Raw genomic sequence first — 21651 nt, forward strand, 5'->3', positions numbered from 1 at the left:
ACCAGCTCAGAATTTCTGAGCAATCTAAATATAGGAAAAGTTTCTGGCTAAATCATGTAGAACATATTTAAAATCATGTTTCATTGCATGCCTTTTTTAATTAAGGACACTGACCAAAAGAGGTTTTAATGAGCTTTTCTTTAAGAAGATGCCCTGTATATTGATAAATGAAAGACTTTCACAGAAGCGCTGAACACCCGGGGTGTGTTCGATTTCAGCAGTTTCATCCTCCAAGGACCTGGACTGGATCCTTCAGGGTCTCTGAAAATGAGACTGGAGGAGTTGAGCTAAAAAAGGTTTGTTTCAAACTTGTTTATTCTGGATGATTTATTTTTTCTTTTAGCCAGCAATTAGAGTTCAAACTTTGCTTTGTTCTTTCTGCTATCTCTCTTGTTCAGGTAAAAACCATAGAGCCCAAACCCAAAATGCCTGCTGGTCCTTTTTCTTGTTTCATTGAGGTTCTAAAACTAAAGTACATTACTGCCACCAACTGATAAGGAGTTAAATAAGGAAACGGGAAACAAAAAAAAAACCCTCCGAAAAAATTAAATAAAAATGAATTAAAATTTATTTTCTGAGCTGTTTAATTTAAACCAACAAATAATCAAATTCGTCCTCATAGTTTCTAATTTATCATTAAATTATTGTCACTGCCAATTTCTGATGGTCCTACTCATTTTACCTTCATACTTTCAACCCTTTCCCTGTTTAAATCTCTAACTCCAAGATACGTTTCTGCAGCTTTCACTATTTTAATTTATTCCATTTTCTTTGTCTGAGCACTACAATTGATCACTTCTACCATGAAAAGTATAAATATTTCCTATTTTACAATCAATTATTCTTCTGCAATTTTGGGACACTGCTACAGAAGTTTTAAACTTGTCATTAGCTGAACTGTTGGTTCTCTGACCCAGATGGGATTCCTTTCCCAGTTGCCTACATTACTTCCTGTCTTACCTCAGAACAAAATATTAAATCAATAAATATCAAAAAAAGAAAGTCAACAATTATTAACCTGCAAATAAACTCTGTAAATAATACAAGAATATACTTTTAAGAATAAACTATCAGAATCCATATGGATAAAGAAATGAATAAATAGCTCCAGCAATATTTGTGTCTGTTTCAAAAAGAGCCCAAGTCCTCCGGACCAGTAGGTGGCAGCAAAGCTCCAAGAAGCCAACAGTGACAGAAGGAGGCAGAAGAGCTGCGCTTTGTTTTTGTTTACATCGCAGAAACCGATGCTACTGACGCAGTTGGATCGACAGCGGCCGTTTGTCTTTCTGTCACCTGGAAGCTGAACATACCTGTGAAGCCTGTCTCTCCTCCTCGGTTCTAATTGGGTGGAAAATAAAGCTACAGTTGGGAGCTTTTTATCACCGCCGCTATGGCTCAGCAGAGAGGAGTCAACAGCCTGCAGTTCAACCAGGATCAAAGTAAGCCTCGCTTTGGAGCCCTTTGTCAAACATTTATTTTACCGACCAGGAAAATAATCCCACTGAACAACTACAGTAAAAGAAAAGAGGAAGAGTGCAGCTGGACAGGCTCTGGTGCTCGTGTTTACATTAGGTCTGTGTTTTGGCAGCTTTAACAGGAAGTACTTGTGAACAGGGAGAACTGTGAATTTATTTTGGGACAAAAGGCTTAGAAACCTATTTAAAATACAGGAAAATAAGTAAATAGATTGAGATTCACTACTTGTGATATTCAGTTCAGTGCACGCAACCAGGATCAGTAACACAGACATCAGTTCTCAGGTGATGAATGAATATATGCGCTATTAATTAAAATTCACAATAACAATGTAGATTTGGTCATCTGGTATGAACCTGAGTCTCTGTGTTTATGTCACGCGTGACTCTTAAAATCCAAAATCCACAAAGAAATAATGATATTACTATACTATTCAGGGTGGTAGGGAAAGGCCTGCTCAGTGGATCAGTGGGTAGCACTGCTGCTTTGCAACAAGAAGGTTCTGGGTTCAATTCCCGGGGTCTGTATGCATGGAATTTGCATGTTCTCCCTGTGCATGTGTGGGTTCACTCTGGGTACTCTGGCTTTCTCCCACAGTCCAAAAACATGACTGTTATGTTGGCACAGGCATAGGCACCCCATGGGACCCACTCTGGATTAATTGTGTCACAAAATTAATGGATGGAAGTCATATTTAAATGTCAAATCATTCTAGATTAAACGTGTATATAAATGTACTCTTTATCAGACCCTATTGTCCCAAATGTTTGCACATTTTTATTTTAAAAAAATCCTGTGTTAAAATCTGTGTTTTTTTGTTGTTATCTTACGCAGGCCAGTTATTTATATGTCAGCCTGAACACCTAAATTCGGCCAATCGTATATCAACGCTCATCTGTCAATCAAATTTTTTCGGCCATAGCATCTTGGTTCATATGTCGCAGCTAATATATGCAACGGTTGAAATCAGAATCCTTTCCTTTCCCATTGAGTTCCGTCCCAGTGTTCACGGGGATGGACGTCTGTGTCTTCAGCAGGCGTAGAGCTAACAGAACTGGCAGCGTTGTGAGGCAAGGGCTCAAACATGTACGGCCGTAAGCCTTCTACACCAAACCAAGCTTCTGCCGCCCTGGCGTCCTCTTCCACAACATCTTCGTCCCCGCTTTCCTCCTCTAAATAAAAAATGGATGACGGAGGAGACTCATCCACGACCTCCGACACTAAACTCTCCTCCTCTTGCATGTTTCCTCTGTCCATAGCGTTCCTTGACAGCCTTGTTTCTAAGTCACCAATGTTAGTGCTACTTGGTCCCAATGGAATTGGGACCAAGTAGCACTAGCATTTGGAACCTACTAGCACTAAGTTGCTAACTGGTTAACAAGATGCTTCCGACAAACTGGCCACAATCAAACTGCTTGTGAACCTTCCGCCACAACAATCCCCCTTGATAATCGACCAATCACATTCACTTTATCCACTTGTTTAAAGTCGGGCACTCGGGAGAATTCGGAAATGCAACCGTTGGAAAAGCTGCTTCCATTACACAAAGAACAAAAGATCAAAATAATACTCTAAGATACTCTGGTTACGTTACACTACATGAATAAATATGAAAGAGTGTTTAAATGATTGGATGCAAACTATTGGTACCTCAACAGACCAGGAAGCAGATTTCTCATCTCGATCAAAATATTTATTTTATACCAAGAGGCTTGAAAGTTTTGTCAAACACAGGCAACAGTTCCAAGGGCGCATCGGACAACTTCAAAAGAAGCTTCTTATCGCCGGCGGCATGGATGCAGAGGCTGAGTTTGGAAGTAGAGAACAAACATAATTCATTTAAAGAATTTTGTTTGATCCTAATTATCACTGTCAAAGGAAATCCACAACAATGGAAAATATTTGGACAAAAACTGAACGTATGCTGGATGCTGATGGAGATTTTTTTAATATGTCATATGAAATTAAGCGTTTTTTTGTGTGTGCATGTTTTGCTCCTATGAGTTTAGCAATAACGCATGCTCACCTCAAGCTCAGAGTAAAGGCTGGTTTACAGGTGCTGGTCATAAAATTAGAATATCATGAAAAAGTAGATTGATTTCAGTAATTCCATTTAAAAAGTGAAACTTGTATATTATATTCATACATTACATACAAACTCATATATTTCAGATGTTTATTTTGTTTAATTTTGATGATTACAAATGACAACAAATGAAAATCTCAAATTCATCATATCAGAAAATTAGAATATTGTGAAAAGGTTCAAAATTGATGGCCCCTGGTGCCACACTCTAATCAGCTAATTAACTCAAACCACCTGCAAAAGCCTTTAAATGGTCTTTCAGTCTAGTTCTATAGGCTACACAATCATGGGGAAGACTGCTGACTTGACAGTTGTCCAAAAGACGACCATCGACACCTTGCACAAGGAGGGCAAGACACAAAAGGTCATCGCTAAAGAGGCTGGCTGTTCACAGAGCTCAGTGTCCAAGCACATTAATAGAGAGGCGAAGGGAAGGAAAAGATGTGGTCGAAAAAAGTGTACAAGCAAGAGAGATAACCGCACCCTGGAGAGGATTGTGAAACAAAACCCATTCAAAAATGTGGGGGAGATTCACAAAGAGTGGACTGCAGCTGGAGTGAGTGCTTCAAGAACCACCACACACAGACGTATGAAAGACATGGGTTTCTGCTGTCGCATTCCTTGTGTCAAGCCACTCTTGAACCACAGACAGCGTCAGAAGCGTCTTGCCTGGGCTAAAGAGAAACAGGACTGGACTGCTGGTGAGTGGTCCAAAGTCATGTTCTCTGATGAAAGTAAATTTTGCATTTCCTTTGGAAATCAAGGTCCCAGAGTCTGGAGGAAAAGAAGAGAGGCACTTCATCCACGTTGCTTGAAGTCCAGTGTAAAGTTTCCACAGTCAGTGATGGTTTGGGGTGCCATGTCATCTGCTGGTGTTGGTCCATTGTGTTTTCTGAGGTCCAGGGTCAACGCAGCCACATACCAGGAAGTTTTAGAGCACTTCATGCTTCCTGCAGCTGACCAACTTTTTGGAGATGCAGATTTCATTTTCCAACAGGACTTGGCACCTGCACACAGTGCCAAAGCTACCAGTACCTGGTTGAAGGACCATGGTATCCCTGTTCTTAATTGGCCAGCAAACTCTCCTGACCTTAACCCCATAGAAAATCTATGGGGTATTGTGAAGAAGAAGATGCAATACACCAGACCCAACAATTCAGAAGAGCTAAAAGCCACTATTAGAGCAACCTGGGCTATCATAACACCTGAGCAGTGCCACAGACTGATCGACTCCATGCCACGCCGCATTGCTGCAGTAATACAGGCCAAAGGAGGCCCAACTAAATACTGAGTGCTGTACATGCTCATACTTTTCATGTTCATACTTTTCAGTTGGCCAACATTTCTATAAATCCTTTGTTTTTATTGGTCTTCAGTAATATTCTAATTTTCTGATATGATGAATTTGAGATTTTCATTTGTTGTCATTTGTAATCATCAAAATTAAACAAAATAAACATCTGAAATATATGAGTTTGTATGTAATGTATGAATATAATATACAAGTTTCACTTTTTAAATGGAATTACTGAAATCAATCAACTTTTTCATGATATTCTAATTTTATGACCAGCACCTGTATACTCCAGGTCATCTGGGTGCTCCTCTCCAAAATTGTAGGTGACCCCAGGCCGTGCCGCAGACAGGAGGCCTCTGATTGGTCAAATGTACATCAGCTCTACACTATGCGTATTTCCTGTTTGGTTCCTCACCGGCTTGTTTTGTTTGTATGGCCGCCATTGTGGAAAATGACTGAAGATGGAGCAGCTAGAAGAGCGAGGTGCGTTAGAACGCTGGGACCCTTTTTCCACCTGGATCGCCACTCCTTTTCACCCTCATGTCCTTCTGTTGTCGCACAAACTTGCCCCCACTTCCTCCCCCATCGGCCGACTAATCCACTTCTATAGACCCAGGACCCCTTTAGATTGTGAAAGCAAATTGGAGCAGTTGTGACTCTTTTATGAATTAAGACAATTGCAAAAACTAAAACCTTATCTTTCACAGCAGCCCTTTGAAACAGTTATACATGCTTTTATTTAATTGGATTACTGTAATGGCCCTCCTTTAACTGGCACTCCAACATATGATCACATCACTCTTGTCCTGGCTTCACTCCACTGGCTCCTGTGTGTTTAGAGTTGATTTTAACATTTTATCTTGTTTTTAAATGACCTTGCTACCTCTGATTTTCTTCTCCTCGGTCCCTCAGGGCGGCGGAACAGCAGCTCCTGCAGGTACCGAGGTTTAAGAGGAAGCTCAGAGGGGCGACAGCCTTCTCTATCACTAGGGGTGTGGGAAATAATCGTTTTGGCGATATATGGTGATATTTGGCTGCCCAATATAATATCGATCTTTCGCTTCTTAGTATCGATTTTCATAAAGAAAATGGTTACATAAAACATTGATGGGAAAATGGGCTACCTCTGCACCACCACTCTGGCAGAAAGCGCTGTGGAGCCCTTTAACTGTGTGTGCAGCACCAAATCTGTATTTGAGGCAGTCATAGTGGAAGAAAACCCCAAACAACATGGATAATAATACCTAATCAATATTTTCTGATGAAAATATACAGCACTTGCTGTTTTATCTCATCATTTGATTTTGATAGCTGGGGAAAATATGGCAATATATAGTGATACTGCAATATCGTGATAATATCGTATCGTGACCCAAGTATCGCAACATGTATTGAATCGCAACACTCATGCCAATACTCACCTCTATCTATCACTGCTCCTCATTTATGGAATAACCTCTGCTGCACATTAGGGAGGCTCCTTCCCTGCCAAATATAAAAACTTTCCTTTGATTTGCTGGCCTTAAACACTGGAAGGACTTGGTTGTTGTGACGTTGTTTATGTAGCAAAAGCAAATTCTTATTATTTCCTTATTTTATTTTTTAACAGTGTCCAGTCTGGCAATGTGGCAATAAGAATAATTGTCTTGATGCCAAAAAGAGCCCAACAGATTTTACTTTCATAAGAGGAGCAGTACGGCTATCGCCATAGTGTTCCGCTTGATTTATTGATATAAATTGCTTTATTATTATTATGCAGGGAGTTTTACAGATTATATGGACACTGCAATTTGAGTAAACCGGAAATGAAAAACAGAAAAAAAGGAGAAAAAATGAAAGAAAGAGGAGATAAAAGGGAGATAATGATAAAACATTTACATTCTGCTTCATCACCTGCAAAGAGATGGAAAAAGAACAGAACAACCAACAGACATGGAAGGAGACATAAAATAAAGTAACACCTAGATACTATCGCTGAAGTAGTATTATTTAATCTGACATGTAATCTGTGGTAACTGAAGATCAGAATATGGGCTTTCTGTATGGAAATGAATCTCTGAGTACCTGGAACCAAGCAGCTGTAGTTGATTGTGAAAGTGCACTTCAACGTGTAAAGTTTATCAAAAGAAAAAATGCTCAATAGTGGTTGTGGAGAGCTTTATTTTATATTTTATGCTGTATTTTATTCTTTTATTGTGTTTCATTATTTTTAGCTATTTTCAGCACATTATTTTTAACTGTAGCTGTTTTAAAGGGCTATACAAATAAAGATGATGAATTTAATTCAAAAACGCTTTACTGATCAAGTGGAAAAGTTTTACTTTCATCTGGTTTAATTTAGTAAAGAATCTTCTTTAAAGAACCTTTGGCTGATTATTAATTGATTAATTGAAAAACTAATAATTAGTGTTGGTAGGAAGGATCTCCTGTAGCAGTCGGTCTTACAGCGGACCTGTAGAAGCCTCTGACTGAAGACACTGTTGTTGTTCAACTGTCTCTTGAAACTGTTTTTTATACTCAAACACTCTTTGCTTCTAGAAAACCTTTTCATTGTTTTTAAAACTATCAACAGTGATGCTTTGAGGATCCTCAGTGTAAAAAGCTGAAGGAGATCCTGACAGAAAATATGCAGAACCGATAAATACGGCAAGCTTTTGCTGTTTATCATTCCAGGCTGTTTCTGCTGCGCAATGGAGACTGGAGTCAAAATCTACAACGTGGAGCCGCTGATGGAGAAGGGTCACCTTGGTGAGTCTAGGAGGCTGTCCTCCCTGCTATCATTCAATCTATTCACTGTATTAAAACTAGGGGCAGCTGTGGTACAGGAGCTAAGCTCTCTGCACCCATGTGCAGAAGCTTTAAGTCAATTACATTCAGTGTATTTCTATAGCGCCAATTCACAACACAAGTCATCTTAAGGCACTTTACAGTTCAACCAGATCATGCAGTCAGCTTGATTCAAAGTTTTCTATCTAAGGAAAATCAGCTGATGACATTGACTCATGGACTTGAAGGTAGACCTTCACACTAAGCATGCTTGTAGTGACAGTGGAGAGGAAAAACTCCCTTTTAACGGGAAGAAACCTCCAGCAGAACCAGGCTCAGTGTGAGCGGCCATCTGCTGAGGCCCACTGGGGTTCAAGGAGACAGAAGTAGAGATACAAAAAGCAGCAGAGGTATAAAGGAACCCCATCCAGGAAACACAAATCTAGGTGAATGAGCCCACAATGCGGGTCCCCTCTCTCTAATCCCATTTCCTGTCTGCCTAATAGACAGGAATGGCAGACAGATAAGCAGATCATGGCTTGTCTACATGCCTGTGTTTGCCTTATATTTCCTAAACCTGCCCCTGCCTGCAGTCTATCTCAGATCCATGCACATTAACACATGTCAGGTGTGATCATCACCATTGACTTTCAAACACCACAACCTCGTCTGACACGATTTTCTGTCGGATCAGACGCAAAATCAGATTTGCTGTTTTCCGGACTTAAGACCTTTGTTCTTGTCATGATATCAACTGTGTTAATGCTGCTGCCAATCAGTCTAAAGATTATTTTTATGAATGGAGCCTTTTTTACCTGTTTTGTCTGCAGATCATGAGCAGGTAGGCAGTGTAGCTCTGTGCTCCATGCTGCATCGCTCCAACCTGCTGGCCTTGGTTGGAGGTGGAGTGAATCCTAAATTCTCAGAAATATCCGGTGAGTCGGTGTCTTCCGACCTGAATAGTTTTTATTTAATCTATTTCCTCCTTTTTTGTTTTCTTTCCTGTGAATAAAACAAACACATTTTTTTGTTTAAGTTCTGATCTGGGATGATGCTCGAGAATCCCGGGACTCCAAAGATAAGCTGGTGCTTGAGTTCACCTTCACCAAACCTGTTCTAGCCGTCCGCATGAGACACGACAAGTGAGGCTCCTCTCCCCTCAGCCTTTTTTCTGTTGATGCTCCTTGTCCAGATGCACAGATCACAGCAGCTAAATGAGAACACCTGTCGTTGCAGGATCATCATTGTGTTGAAGAACAAGATCTTTGTGTACAGTTTTCCAGACAACCCTGTCAAGCTTTTTGAATTTGACACCAGAGATAACCCCAAAGGTGACGCCTCTCTCTCGATGGTAGATTTCTGTCCTTCCTTCACTGTGCGACCTTTGAAAACATGGATGTTTCTTGCAGGTATCTGTGATCTATGTCCCAGTCTGGAGAAACAGCTGCTGGTATTTCCTGGTCATAAATGTGGAAGCCTCCAGCTGGTTGTAAGTTGCAAATCAAGGAAGAATGTGTCATTCTAGATCAGGTATTTGGCTTATAAAATATTTTTGTCTTTCTTTCAGGACTTGTCCAACACCAAACCCGGCACATCATCTGCACCGTTTACCATCAACGCCCACCAGAGTGAGATCGCCTGCGTGGCCTTGAACCAGCCGGGCAGTGTTGCAGCTTCGGCATCCCGCAAAGGAACCCTCATCCGTCTGTTCGATACCACAACCAGAGACAAACTGGTGGAGCTGCGCAGAGGGACTGACCCAGCCACCATCTACTGGTGCCTATTGTTCAGTTAGTCATGGCCTCTAACATACAGGGACTCCAATCAGAGAGGAAAGTTAAGCTCTTTTCCTCTGTCCTCTATGATGTAAAGCCAGTGTATGCCTGACGTACGAAACGCTGGCATACATTGGATAAGTTATGCGTACGTTTTGTATAAGTAATGAGCTGAAGCACACTGGGACACGTCCTACTGCTAGGATATCGAGAGATTTTGAGCATGCTCAAAATCTCTAGTTGTTATTTAGCCTCGTGAGACCATCCTGATCTCGCGAGCTTTCAAGGTTTAACTCTCGGATCATTTCTGGAGACTCTCCTTTGAAGAAAATTTGGAGCCGTTCACCAAACGAACGTCCAATCAGCGTTGGCTTTGAGGCGGGTTGAGGCGTGACGCAACGAGAAGCGCGACAGTTCAGTCTAAAGAACATGGCAGCTTCAGCCGATGAAACTAGCGTTAGCGTGGCTATCGAGCAAGTTTTATCGGAATTACAGAGTATTTGTTCACTGAAAGAAGAGCAAAACACTGCTCTGGAGGCTTTTCTCAGAGGAAAAGATGTTTTTGCTCTTCTCCCGACTGGTTTTGGCAAGAGTAGCCTGGCTTGTGGTTGTGTTTTCGTCGTCGCTCTGTTAGTACGTCATATGCTTCGTTGATCTGATTGGTTTATTTGGCCCGTCTATCACCAACATAGGCCAATCAGCTAACCAGTATTTTCACCCCTTCCCAAAATTACTTCAACGGAAGGTTTCCAGATGGATATGCGGAGCAAATCCATCTGGCGGAGTCAGGTTATCTTTGTTGTTTTGTACACATTCTCACGTGATTTGAAAAAGCCACATGATTTTCCGCTAGATGGCGTGATTTTTCTCTCCTTGGGGAGAGAATTCTGCAGCGCAGCCGCTGGATGATGAATTTAATCTATACTATAAAACACGCTAGATTAAAAATGATCAGTCAGGGATTAGGAAAATAATAATAATTGTATGCGCACAGTGTAAATATTTCTATCATATGTCAGCCTTCTGTTCAGTGATGCAGGTCATGCATTAAAAAATTTTCACTAAATTATTTTCTCTTAGACATTGGAGTGGTGCATTTAAATGTTATAGAGCTAAACATGTTAGATTGGTGAGTAGTAGTAGTGTAAGTTTTTAACCTGTCAAGTTTTTTTTTTTTAGATTTTTAACATTACAATTTATATTTTTCCAAGCACACAACAGTTTAAAGCAAAGTTTAGTTTGAAAAGAATGTGCATGAAGGATTGAAAAGCATGTTAACACGGTAATGTAGGCTGGAGTTCATTATCTGACGCATGCAGATACACACCAGGAACCTGGAAACTTAAAAAATACTGAATTACAAAAAACATTTAAAAAACAAACATGTTTCGTTGATATATATACAAAAATGAATATTAGGAACTATATTTATCAAACGTTATACTGGGCAAGTAAAAATTGTTTCTGGGCAAATGAAATGTGAAAGACACTTGCCCTTTGGGCAAGTGGAAAAAATCCTTAACGTCAACCCCTGCTCAAGACGTATGCCATATGTGGGCCATAAGTTGCAGGTCAGTTATCTGATTGACATCCGTTCAGTGTCAGTTCCTCATCAGTCGTGGCGTCTAGCATATCCTAAACCTCTGAGGAACTTGTGGATAACTTCTGCGTAACTTATCCAGAACTTCTCTCCAACACATATCAACGTATCTGACGTGTTCCAGACGAGCGCTGAAGGTGTTTCTAACTTCCAGCTACTGTATAACGTCCTATTGGCAGCGTTTTGGTATAAAGGGGGGAAACCCTCAGTTCTCCTCCAGACTTCATCCCCATCATTGGTTGAGCCAGAAGGTGAGTGATGGATCCTCCCTGCGTTGACGCCCACCACCAACAAACTTCCTAGCAGACATGACGCTGAATCTGCTGCGACTGCAAACCTTCTTTCTTTCGTTTTCTTTTTATTTATTCGTTTTTTTGGGGGGCGGGCGGTGAATCAGGACATCTTTTATTATAGCCCAGGTGCTTCCGGACGCATCGCTGCTCCCCGCAGGAGCCGCCTTAAAATTTAAGGAGGAAAAAGTAGAGATAATTCCAAAATAATGTAAGGAGTAGAAGTAAAAAGTTGCAAAAAAATAAATAATAAGTCCAGGAAAGTATAGACAGCCCAAATTTCTAATTAACTAAGCTAACAAAGTAATTGTACTTTTTTACTTGACACCTCTGATAATGCATTTTAGGAATTGAAAAAAGTTGTTTAGCTTTTGTAGCAATTAGTGAAAAAGTTCATATTTATAATTGATTGATTATCCAACATGTGAAATATTTGATCAATACTAAAACGATTTTAAAGGAGCTGCTTGTGCCAAACTGGCCCTTATGTTGTTTCTTTCTTCCAGCATCAACTTCAGCCACGACTCGTCCTTCCTGTGTGCGTCCAGCGATAAAGGCACCGTCCACATCTTCGCTCTGAAGGACACCAAACTCAACAGGCGCTCAGCGTAAGGCCGCCTCTTGCTCGCGTCGTTCTTCTGCACCCACTTGCCGTCACAGTAACCATTTTTCTTCCTGCAGTCTGGCTCGTGTCGGGAAGGTGGGCCCTGTTATTGGTCAGTATGTGGATAGCCAGTGGTCCCTGGCCAGCTTCACAGTGCCTGCTGAGTGTGCCTGCATCTGTGCTTTTGGGAAAAACACATCCAAGAATGTGAACTCAGTCATTGGTGAGGAAACTTTCCTAACTCCATTCCAAAAAAGTTAAAAACAATCCACTGGACTTTTTTCCCCCAAGTTTTAAGATGTTTCTCTTCCACCCAGGAAGCTTTTTCAATTCCAAATGTCGGAAATAGCTTTGAGCTCCAGACTTTATACAGTAGCCCCACAAAGCCTTGTTTTTGTTTAGAAAACATGCAAATTGAAACGGACGAACGTGTCCACCCCTTTGGATTGGGGGTCGTTTGGCTTCTTTGTTAGCCTGCAATGCCCCATACCTGTCTATGTCTCTGAAAGGGGGTCGTTAAAGGGAATTGCTGGCCTGGATGAATAGGCGGGGTCTTCTGCTCCACTGTAAAGGGGTTGAGGTTGAGATGATAGCGGGAAGGAATCAACTCTATCTCAGCATTGCAGGTTTTTGAAAGCTGAAATCTGAGTCCACCCCCACCCCCCCCCTGTTTAAGGTTAGTTTCCTTTCGTGACATAGATGGTTTCCTTCAAGCCCCTCCCACCACCTGTTTTCCTTGTCCAAAATGTGAACATTCTGGTCCTCAAATCATTTTATTGGATGTAAAAAAGTCAGTTATTTTTGCTAAATTCCTTTTATTTCACTTTTTTTTGACAGTATGGCAAATAAGTAAACCCCGCCTGCATCTTTTCTCTACATCGAGATCTAGAGAAGCTAGAATGGGATTAATGAAAATCTTTAACTTGATGCTGGTCTGCAGAAACTTTCAATACTGCTCCTTTAAACTTTTTAATGTTAAACCTTTTATGCATTTGCTTTGGATTTCCTATTTTAATGTCTAAGGTGTGAACGTCAGGATATTTTATGTATAAATATCAAGTTAGTAAAATAACAAATAGTGCCGGAGGCTAATTTAAAGGAAATACAGGTGACCTATAAAGGGGCGGAGCTCCTCTATGGTAACTGTAGTGACAGGTCTAACAACACCGGTCAACACATCTGCTAAAAAAACAAAAGTCTCATCTTTTGCGGTTTATCATTAAAATTATCAAGAATTTTGGAGCAGCCTAAAAGGAATAGGAATGTTTTAGCCGTTCATTTTCTCGTCGTGTCATCCTGTTCCTCTCTGTTATCACTCAGATTATCTGAATCAAAGTTCATTTCAAATTGACTTTTAGTTTATTTAATGTTTTTACTGTACTTATTGTTTTAAAAATATGATTTAAAATCTTAGTCCCCAAGCATCCTCATTCACATTTTCCCCTAAATGTTCATGTCATGATATATGTTTACATTATTTATGGCATCTAAAAATATCAAAGATGTTTCCAGTTTAAAAACAGATATGACACAGTACAATATAACCTACAATAACTTCAATGATATTATAGTGCTAGGTCATGAAATCAGTTCAGTTCAGTCTGTCCAATAAGCTGCCTGTAGTGTCTTTAAAGGTCCAGCAGGTGTCAGTATTCTGCGAGACAGTATCAATGCAGCATCAATACAGGTTGGCTTCAATGTGTTCAAACGCTTCATGATGCTGCTGTCAGGTTTTTCTATACTTCCAGAGGAAGTTCGATCACTTTTAGATACAAAGAGTTTAGCTAGTCCTCTTAGCATCATCCCCATTACCACTGTCCGTCCGTCCATCAATCACAGAAGGATCGAACTCCAGGCTCAGCTCAGCAGCCTGGCAGCAAAACATTTTTTACAATGATAATCTGTTAGTCTTTGAAGCCACTGAGATCAATAAGAAAAACATGTTTTTTTTTTTCTAATATTAGCCACCGATCTCCCTCTGTTAGAAGATACATTTCTCCAATTAAAACACAGCTTTGAAAGTCACTGTGTTGCTTATCCTCATTTTACAGTAGCAGCCCTTCAAAGTGGCCCTTCCAGCCATTGGAGTGACTCCCTCCTTCTCCTGGGTGCAGAGGCGTAGCCAGAAAATGTTAATAAAGGGGGCCAGGCAATAACCAATGTACACTGAAGGGGGGGCCAAAAGTGGATAGAATCAATCTACACTGTTCCAACAGGAAAATAAACAACCACAACATCCATATTTTCTAAATAAAGACAAACTATACTTTCCTGCAGCCTTTGTACAAATAGACGCATATATTTAAACATCCATGCTGTATAAATTAAACGTGTAGTGGACAAAATTCTTTTTAGTTTGAGATGTATGGAGAATATATTAATCATTGTCACTACTTACATACTTTTATCAGTAATCGTTCTGCCTAAAATTAATATTTAAATCCACTAATATCTAGATTAAACTGATTACTTATTATTAAAGTAGTTATTTATCTCTGATTTGACTGAAGACTCCTAGATGACTTGCAAAGACATCATTTTCTCTTCACCCCATAACACATAATCTAGTTCTGGAAAGAGCATCAATTCTGCATCTTTTTATGTCAGTATATTGATGTGCATAATTAACCACAGTGTTTTTGTTGTCAAGTAACTTAATATATGAAAACTTAAAATGTTAAATAAGTTAGAACGATTCACTTTGGAGTATTATTGCTGCCACCCTTCACAAAAAAATTTAAGGGTGGCCACAAAAGTGGCCAATAATTGGCTATGGGTGGCCACAAAGGTGGCCAATAGTTGGCTAAGGGTGGCCACAAAGGTGGCCAATAATTGGCTATGGGTGGCCACAAAGGTGGCCAATAGTTGGCTATGGGTGGCCACAAAGGTGGCCAATAGTTGGCTAAGGGTGGCCACAAAGGTGGCCAATAATTGGCTAAGGGTGGCCACAAAGGTGGCCAATAATTGGCTACGGGTGGCCACAAAGGTGGCCAATAATTGGCTAAGGGTGGCCACAAAAGTGGCCAATAATTGGCTACGGGTGGCCACAAAGGTGGCCAATAATTGGCTATGGGTGGCCACAAAGGTGGCCAATAGTTGGCTATGGGTGGCCACAAAGGTGGCCAATAATTGGCTACGGGTGGCCACAAAGGTGGCCAATAATTGGCTAAGGGTGGCCACAAAAGTGGCCAATAATTGGCTACGGGTGGCCACAAAGGTGGCCAATAATTGGCTCAGGGTGGCCACAAAAGTGGCCAATAATTGGCTATGGGTGGCCACAAAGGTGGCCAATAGTTGGCTAAGGGTGGCCACAAAGGTGGCCAATAGTTGGCTAAGGGTGGCCACAAAGGTGGCCAATAATTGGCTACGGGTGGCCACAAAGGTGGCCAATAGTTGGCTAAGGGTGGCCACAAAGGTGGCCAATAATTGGCTCAGGGTGGCCACAAAAGTGGCCAATAGTTGGCTAAGGGTGGCCACAAAGGTGGCCAATAATTGGCTCAGGGTGGCCACAAAAGTGGCCAATAATTGGCTACGGGTGGCCACAAAGGTGGCCAATAATTGGCTAGGGGTGGCCAAAAAGGTGGCCAATAATTGGCTAAGGGTGGCCACAAAGGTGACCAATAGTTGGCTAAGGGTGGCCACAAAGGTGACCAATAATTGGCTAAGGGTGGCCACAAAGGTGACCAATAATTGGCTAGGGGTGGCCAAAAAGGTGGCCAATAATTGGCTAAGGGTGGCCACAAAGGTGACCAATAGTTGGCTAAGGGTGGCCACAAAGGTGGCCAATAATTGGCTAGGGGTGGCCAAAAAGGTGGCCAATAATTGGCTAAGGGTGGCCACAAAGGTGACCAATAGTTGGCTAAGGGTGGCCTCAAAGGTGGCCAATAATTGGCTAAGGGTGGCCACAAAGGTGACCAATAATTGGCTAAGGGTGGCCACAAAGGTGACCAATAATTGGCTAAGGGTGGCCACAAAGGTGACCAATAGTTGGCTAAGGGTGGCCACAAAGGTGACCAATAATTGGCTAAGGGTGGCCACAAAGGTGACCAATAATTGGCTAAGGGTGGCCACAAAGGTGACCAATAGTTGGCTAAGGGTGGCCTCAAAGGTGGCCAATAATTGGCTAAGGGTGGCCACAAAGGTGACCAATAATTGGCTAAGGGTGGCCACAAAGGTGACCAATAATTGGCTAAGGGTGGCCATAAAAGTGACCAATAATTGGCTAAGGGTGGCCATAAAGGTGACCAATAGTTGGCTAAGGGTGGCCACAAAGGTGGCCAATAATTGGCTAAGGGTGGCCACAAAGGTGACCAATAGTTGGCTAAGGGTGGCCACAAAGGTGACCAATAGTTGGCTAAGGGTGGCCACAAAGGTGACCAATAATTGGCTAAGGGTGGCCACAAAGGTGACCAATAGTTGGCTAAGGGTGGCCACAAAGGTGGCCAATAATTGGCTAAGGGTGGCCACAAAGGTGACCAATAATTGGCTAAGGGTGGCCACAAAGGTGGCCAATAATTGGCTAAGGGTGGCCACAAAGGTGACCAATAATTGGCTAAGGGTGGCCACAAAGGTGGCCAATAATTGGCTAAGGGTGGCCACAAAGGTGACCAATAATTGGCTAAGGGTGGCCACAAAGGTGACCAATAGTTGGCTAAGGGTGGCCACAAAGGTGACCAATAGTTGGCTAAGGGTGGCCACAAAGGTGACCAATAGTTGGCTAAGGGTGGCCACAAAGGTGGCCAATAATTGGCTAAGGGTGGCCACAAAGGTGGCCAATAATTGGCTAAGGGTGGCCACAAAGGTGACCAATAATTGGCTAAGGGTGGCCACAAAGGTGACCAATAGTTGGCTAAGGGTGGCCACAAAGGTGACCAATAGTTGGCTAAGGGTGGCCACAAAGGTGACCAATAATTGGCTAAGGGTGGCCACAAAGGTGACCAATAGTTGGCTAAGGGTGGCCACAAAGGTGACCAATAATTGGCTAAGGGTGGCCACAAAGGTGGCCAATAATTGGCTAAGGGTGGCCACAAAGGTGGCCAATAATTGGCTAAGGGTGGCCACAAAGGTGACCAATAATTGGCTAAGGGTGGCCACAAAGGTGACCAATAGTTGGCTAAGGGTGGCCACAAAGGTGACCAATAATTGGCTAAGGGTGGCCATAAAAGTGACCAATAATTGGCTAAGGGTGGCCATAAAGGTGACCAATAATTGGCTAAGGGTGGCCATGGCAACCCCTAGCCCCCCATCTAGCTCCACCCCTGCATGGGCGTGCATATTTTTTTACTTAATGTCCGCAAATCATGACAGAAAGAATATTTTAGTACAAAGATTGTTTTTTATGAAGGAATCTTAGGGGAGCAGCCAAGGACCCATGATGGAAAGTGGGGAACTTTTAAATGGCTGCTGCTGTATCATGTTGCCTTTAATCGGAAATCTCTGAACATTTTTTGCAGCCATCTGTGTAGACGGGACCTTCCACAAGTATGTGTTCACACCTGATGGAAACTGCAACCGAGAGGCCTTCGACGTTTATCTGGACATCTGTGATGATGACGACTTCTGAGAGTAAAAGTCATCAAAATGGGCGGAGCCTAAGAAAGGCCACTGCCCTGAAGAGACTGTGACTTGGAGATGGTGGAAAGAAAAACAAACGATGCAGCCCCACAAACTCAGTTTAAAACAGCTGTATGCTCTGTTTGTAACAGTCCAATATGCGCGTTCTCTGGATGATGAACATCACATGAGTAATTTAGTGTATGTATAAAAACTGAAAGGAGACAAACTAAAATGAAAAATGTTTTATATAAACCCATTTTTCCTTAATTCTAAGTAATAAATTGATATTTTATTGATGTTGATGAATATATCACTCTATCCTTTTTCATTCATTATAAGATCTGATTGTAGTTTTTGCAGGTTTATAAGGCATCACTAAAATAGGGTATAAGGGGAATCATTTTGATTTGATTCAGTAACATAATCTGTTATTCAGTCCTAAATATTAATGTATAACAGTAAAAGTTGGTTGATTTATGTAACCAACTGGTTAAAGGTTATTGTATAAAGAAGCCCAGTCTTTGCATCAAATCCTTGACTTTGCAGTAACTCCAGGTCAGCTCATTTATTTGCCAATTCTTACCTCCATTCAAATGCTTTCATATTCCTCCATGTAAAGAGATATATTGTCCTAAATATTCTGACCTCTGGATTCGTATTTATATATTTAAATGATCATGTCCAGCCTATAATAATTTCTATTCAAAAATAGTTTATTGATCCCAAAGGGAATTTCAATTAAACTCAAGGGAGTTTTTTTTTTTTTTAGCAAGCTGTTGTAGATGTTAACAGCTGTAGGCAGGGCTACTGGAAGTACTTTAGAACAGGGTGTGCTGTGAAAATGTTTTTGTGTTTGTTTGGGGGGAAAAAAGATCTATGAGCCTATTAAAAATACGATAAAAATAAGTAAATAAATTGAGATTCACTACTTTATTGTCATATAACAATGTACATTTGGTCATCTGGCAGGAAACTGAGTCACTGTGTTTATGTCACACGTGACTATTAGCTCCAAAATCTTTTTATGCATGTATGTGTCTTATTTAAACATAAAACGGTACTCAGGCTGCTCACTGGCACAGTGGGTTGTTCTGCTGCTTTGCAGCAAGAAGGTTTCGGGTTCAATTCTCGGCCCAGGGTCCTTCTGCATGGAATTTGCTTCCTCCCACAGTCCAAAAACATGACTGTTAGGTTAATTGGCTTCTCTAAATCCTCCTTAGGTTGGTTGTTTGTCCTCTCTGTTGCTCTGGCGACCTGTCCAGGGTGGACCTTGCCTCTCACCCGTAGACGGCTGGAGATTGGCACCAGCACCCCTCCCGTCCCTGCTTGGGATGAAATGGATGGATGGATGGACAGTTCTCCACATCCATTACACAAAGAATCCAGGATAAAAATATCACTATGGTTACATTAAACTGCATGAATAGAAATGAAAGTGCATGGCAGCATCATGGTCTTACTTTGACCTACAGGCAGGGTGCTCTGCCTCGCTACAGGTGTCCAAATGTTCAGGTGCGCTCTGGGGTTGTGGAGATAAAGTCTCTCATCAGCAGACGAATCAGAAATGCATTTCTGTGCCATATTTCTACCTCTGGTTTCTGTAATTAGGCCATGTACATTTACTAGTCTGCTGCTGCAAGCAGGTTACCACGCCCCAGCTTGCTTGACGTTGCCATGACAACACAACTTCCATGAACCTGTATTGATTAGGCCTGAAAATAATTCAATTAAAATCATAATGCGCTTAATAGTAAAATAAAAGAGTCAAAAACATTTACCAAGAATTCTTATGAAATTTATAAATTGTGCAAAAGTATTTCTAATACTTTCTTTTTTTTTTTTCCAAAATCTCCCTCGCGCCACTAGGGGGTGCTGCAGCCCCCCTCTTCCTGTGAATGAGCTCCTTTAGTGATGGGTCAAAGGCTTTTTACTGAAGACGGTTGGTGTTCAACAGCCCTCATAATAGGAAGCTTTCTCTACATGTAGTCTGCTCTGTCCCCTTATTGCAGACGCCTTCACAGTTGCATCTCCAGTCTAGTCTGATGTCCAGATGAACAGAGATATTTAGACTCTTCCACCACTTCCACTTTTTATTCCATGATGGTAACAGTGTCCTCTTTAATCTGAAATATAAAATAATCTCCCTTATGTTGTTCACATTCAAGGTTAGATAATTATTTCCACACCATTTCCCAAAGGAGTCTCTGATGCACCCAGCAACTGCAGAGTCATCGAAGTATTCCTGCAAGAGACAGGAATCTGTGTTGTATAGGAAGATGGAGGCGTAAAAAGTAAAAAAAAAAATGGTGATAGTACCGTTCCCTGTGCTGCTGACTACCTACTTACACAACTGACCCTTCGGTCTCACAAACTGGTCTGTTTGTAAGGTAGTCTTTGATCCAGGTGATTGTTGCTGCCTCCATCTGAGTTTTATGAAGTTTCTCAGAAAGTCAGGGTGGATGGTGTTTATGATGGAGTATAGTCCTCAGCCTCTTCCCAGCTGCGGATTTAGGACATTTAGGGCCCTAGGCAAAAACAGTCAGACGGCCCTCTGAATTAAGAAGACAACACATTTTACAGATACAGAAATTTTAATAGAATAAACATTATTTGTTCTAGGTTTGGTCCCTCTCTTCTTCTTGTTTTCCTCTCTATGTTTTGTACTCTGACTTTTCATGCTGTCTCTAAAGGAATGAAAGATTTTTTCCAAGCACTAAGCTCACTTAGCTGATTGCTCCTTCCTGTGTTTCCAAAAAGGCCAAAGTAAATAACCCAGTCCTTCTTTTCACTGTAGACAAGCCATGATCTGCTTATCTGTTCTCCATTTTTCATTTGGATGAAATAATCGCTGCATGAATCATGACAGCAGACAAGATAGAGGAAAGCAGGAGGCGGGGTTACCAATGTACTCGCTCTGGAGAACAGAGTTCGCTGCTTTTAGATGTTGTCTCCAAAGTCTCCAGTAGCAGAAAAAAGTCTCTAGATTTGACGCTAGGTGCTTTTTTGAGATAAAAGTACCAGAGTGGTCTTATAAGTCGCTAAATATAGCGACAAAAGCTATAATTTCACTCAACTGCTCTTTTCATGGTTTGTTTTCAAATGGTTTGCTGCTGTCTGGTTGGACCTTTCTGAACATGTGCAGCAAATGGACTGATCCAATATGGTGGACACTGAAGGGGGGGGGGGGGGGGGGCATTTTTAGTGAAAGGATTTTTATACACAGATGGCTGCAAAAAAAAGGAATAATTGTATTAACCATACATGTAAACAGAGTTTTATGGATCTGCCTAGTATTGCCTAATGGTAATGCTGATAATGTGATGGTGGGCACAGAAAAAACAAAGAGACAACGTACGACACATTTATAACCATTTTTGTTTTTTATTAAGAAGAATGAAGTAGATTAAGGTGACTCAAGCTGTCATTGTGTGGCAGAAACCTTTGTGATGATAAACACTATGTACTCAGATGTAAACTTAGAAACCTAGAGCTGTTCTGGCTTTTCTTTTTTTTCCTTTAGTCTTATCATACATACAGGTCACATTGATGTTTTAATAAACCTGATTTAACTTCTCCGCTGAGGAGGACAAGGTAAATATAAAGTCAGATTACCGTAAACGAACTCTGGTGTTTTAGATTCATAAAAATATAAAAAAATAAAAAAAGTTTGACCTCACCGAATTCTTTCATCGCCGTCTTATTTTTCTGTGGCTTTTCATTAGAAGGAAGTTCAACATTATGGTTCAGAAAAACAGTTTTTGATTGAACAAATATCCAGAATATAGCTTTAAATGAACAGGCATCTAAGTCTGTCTGAATATGTGAAAAGAAACAAAAAGTCGTTGCCTAACTGCAGTCTGCTGGAGCTAACTGGAAAGAACCAAAAGGCACATCACATTTATCAAAGCTGACATTTAAACTGGATATCCTTAACGATAAACGGTGTTTAGAAACGCAACACCGAACCACTCCTCTCCTGTCATCACGCAACGCCGTCTGGAAGCAAATCATTTCCCCTTTGATGCAAGTGAGTTTAAGGCACCCCTGCTCGTGTTCAAAGATATCATGATGGCGTCAGCCCGGTGTGTCAGATTAGCATACCCTTCAGACCAGTAAATACACATGCGCAAGACGTCACATTTGCATTTTTTCCTGTAGTTTTGTACGAAAAATGTACTTTAAACTACCTCGACGGCCTTTG

The 21651-nt window shown here is 41.3% G+C and overlaps 1 protein-coding gene across 1 annotated transcript; it reads left to right on the top strand.

Annotated features, from left to right (window-relative positions):
- Window positions 1-1170: 1170 nt before the first annotated feature.
- wdr45 (WD repeat domain 45) lies at window positions 1171-17763 on the top strand. Its single transcript, XM_038306934.1, has 10 exons — window positions 1171-1439; window positions 7533-7607; window positions 8456-8560; window positions 8662-8767; window positions 8862-8956; window positions 9035-9114; window positions 9193-9401; window positions 11797-11898; window positions 11972-12117; window positions 17348-17763. Exons 1-10 carry the CDS (start codon window positions 1391-1393, stop codon window positions 17455-17457), a joined length of 1077 nt encoding a protein of 358 aa, XP_038162862.1. The 5' UTR covers window positions 1171-1390; the 3' UTR covers window positions 17458-17763.
- Window positions 17764-21651: the final 3888 nt, after the last annotated feature.

This window comes from Cyprinodon tularosa, unplaced genomic scaffold (genome assembly GCF_016077235.1).
Source record: "Cyprinodon tularosa strain WSP-4 unplaced genomic scaffold, ASM1607723v1 ctg598, whole genome shotgun sequence".
NCBI classification, from domain to species: domain Eukaryota; kingdom Metazoa; phylum Chordata; class Actinopteri; order Cyprinodontiformes; family Cyprinodontidae; genus Cyprinodon; species Cyprinodon tularosa.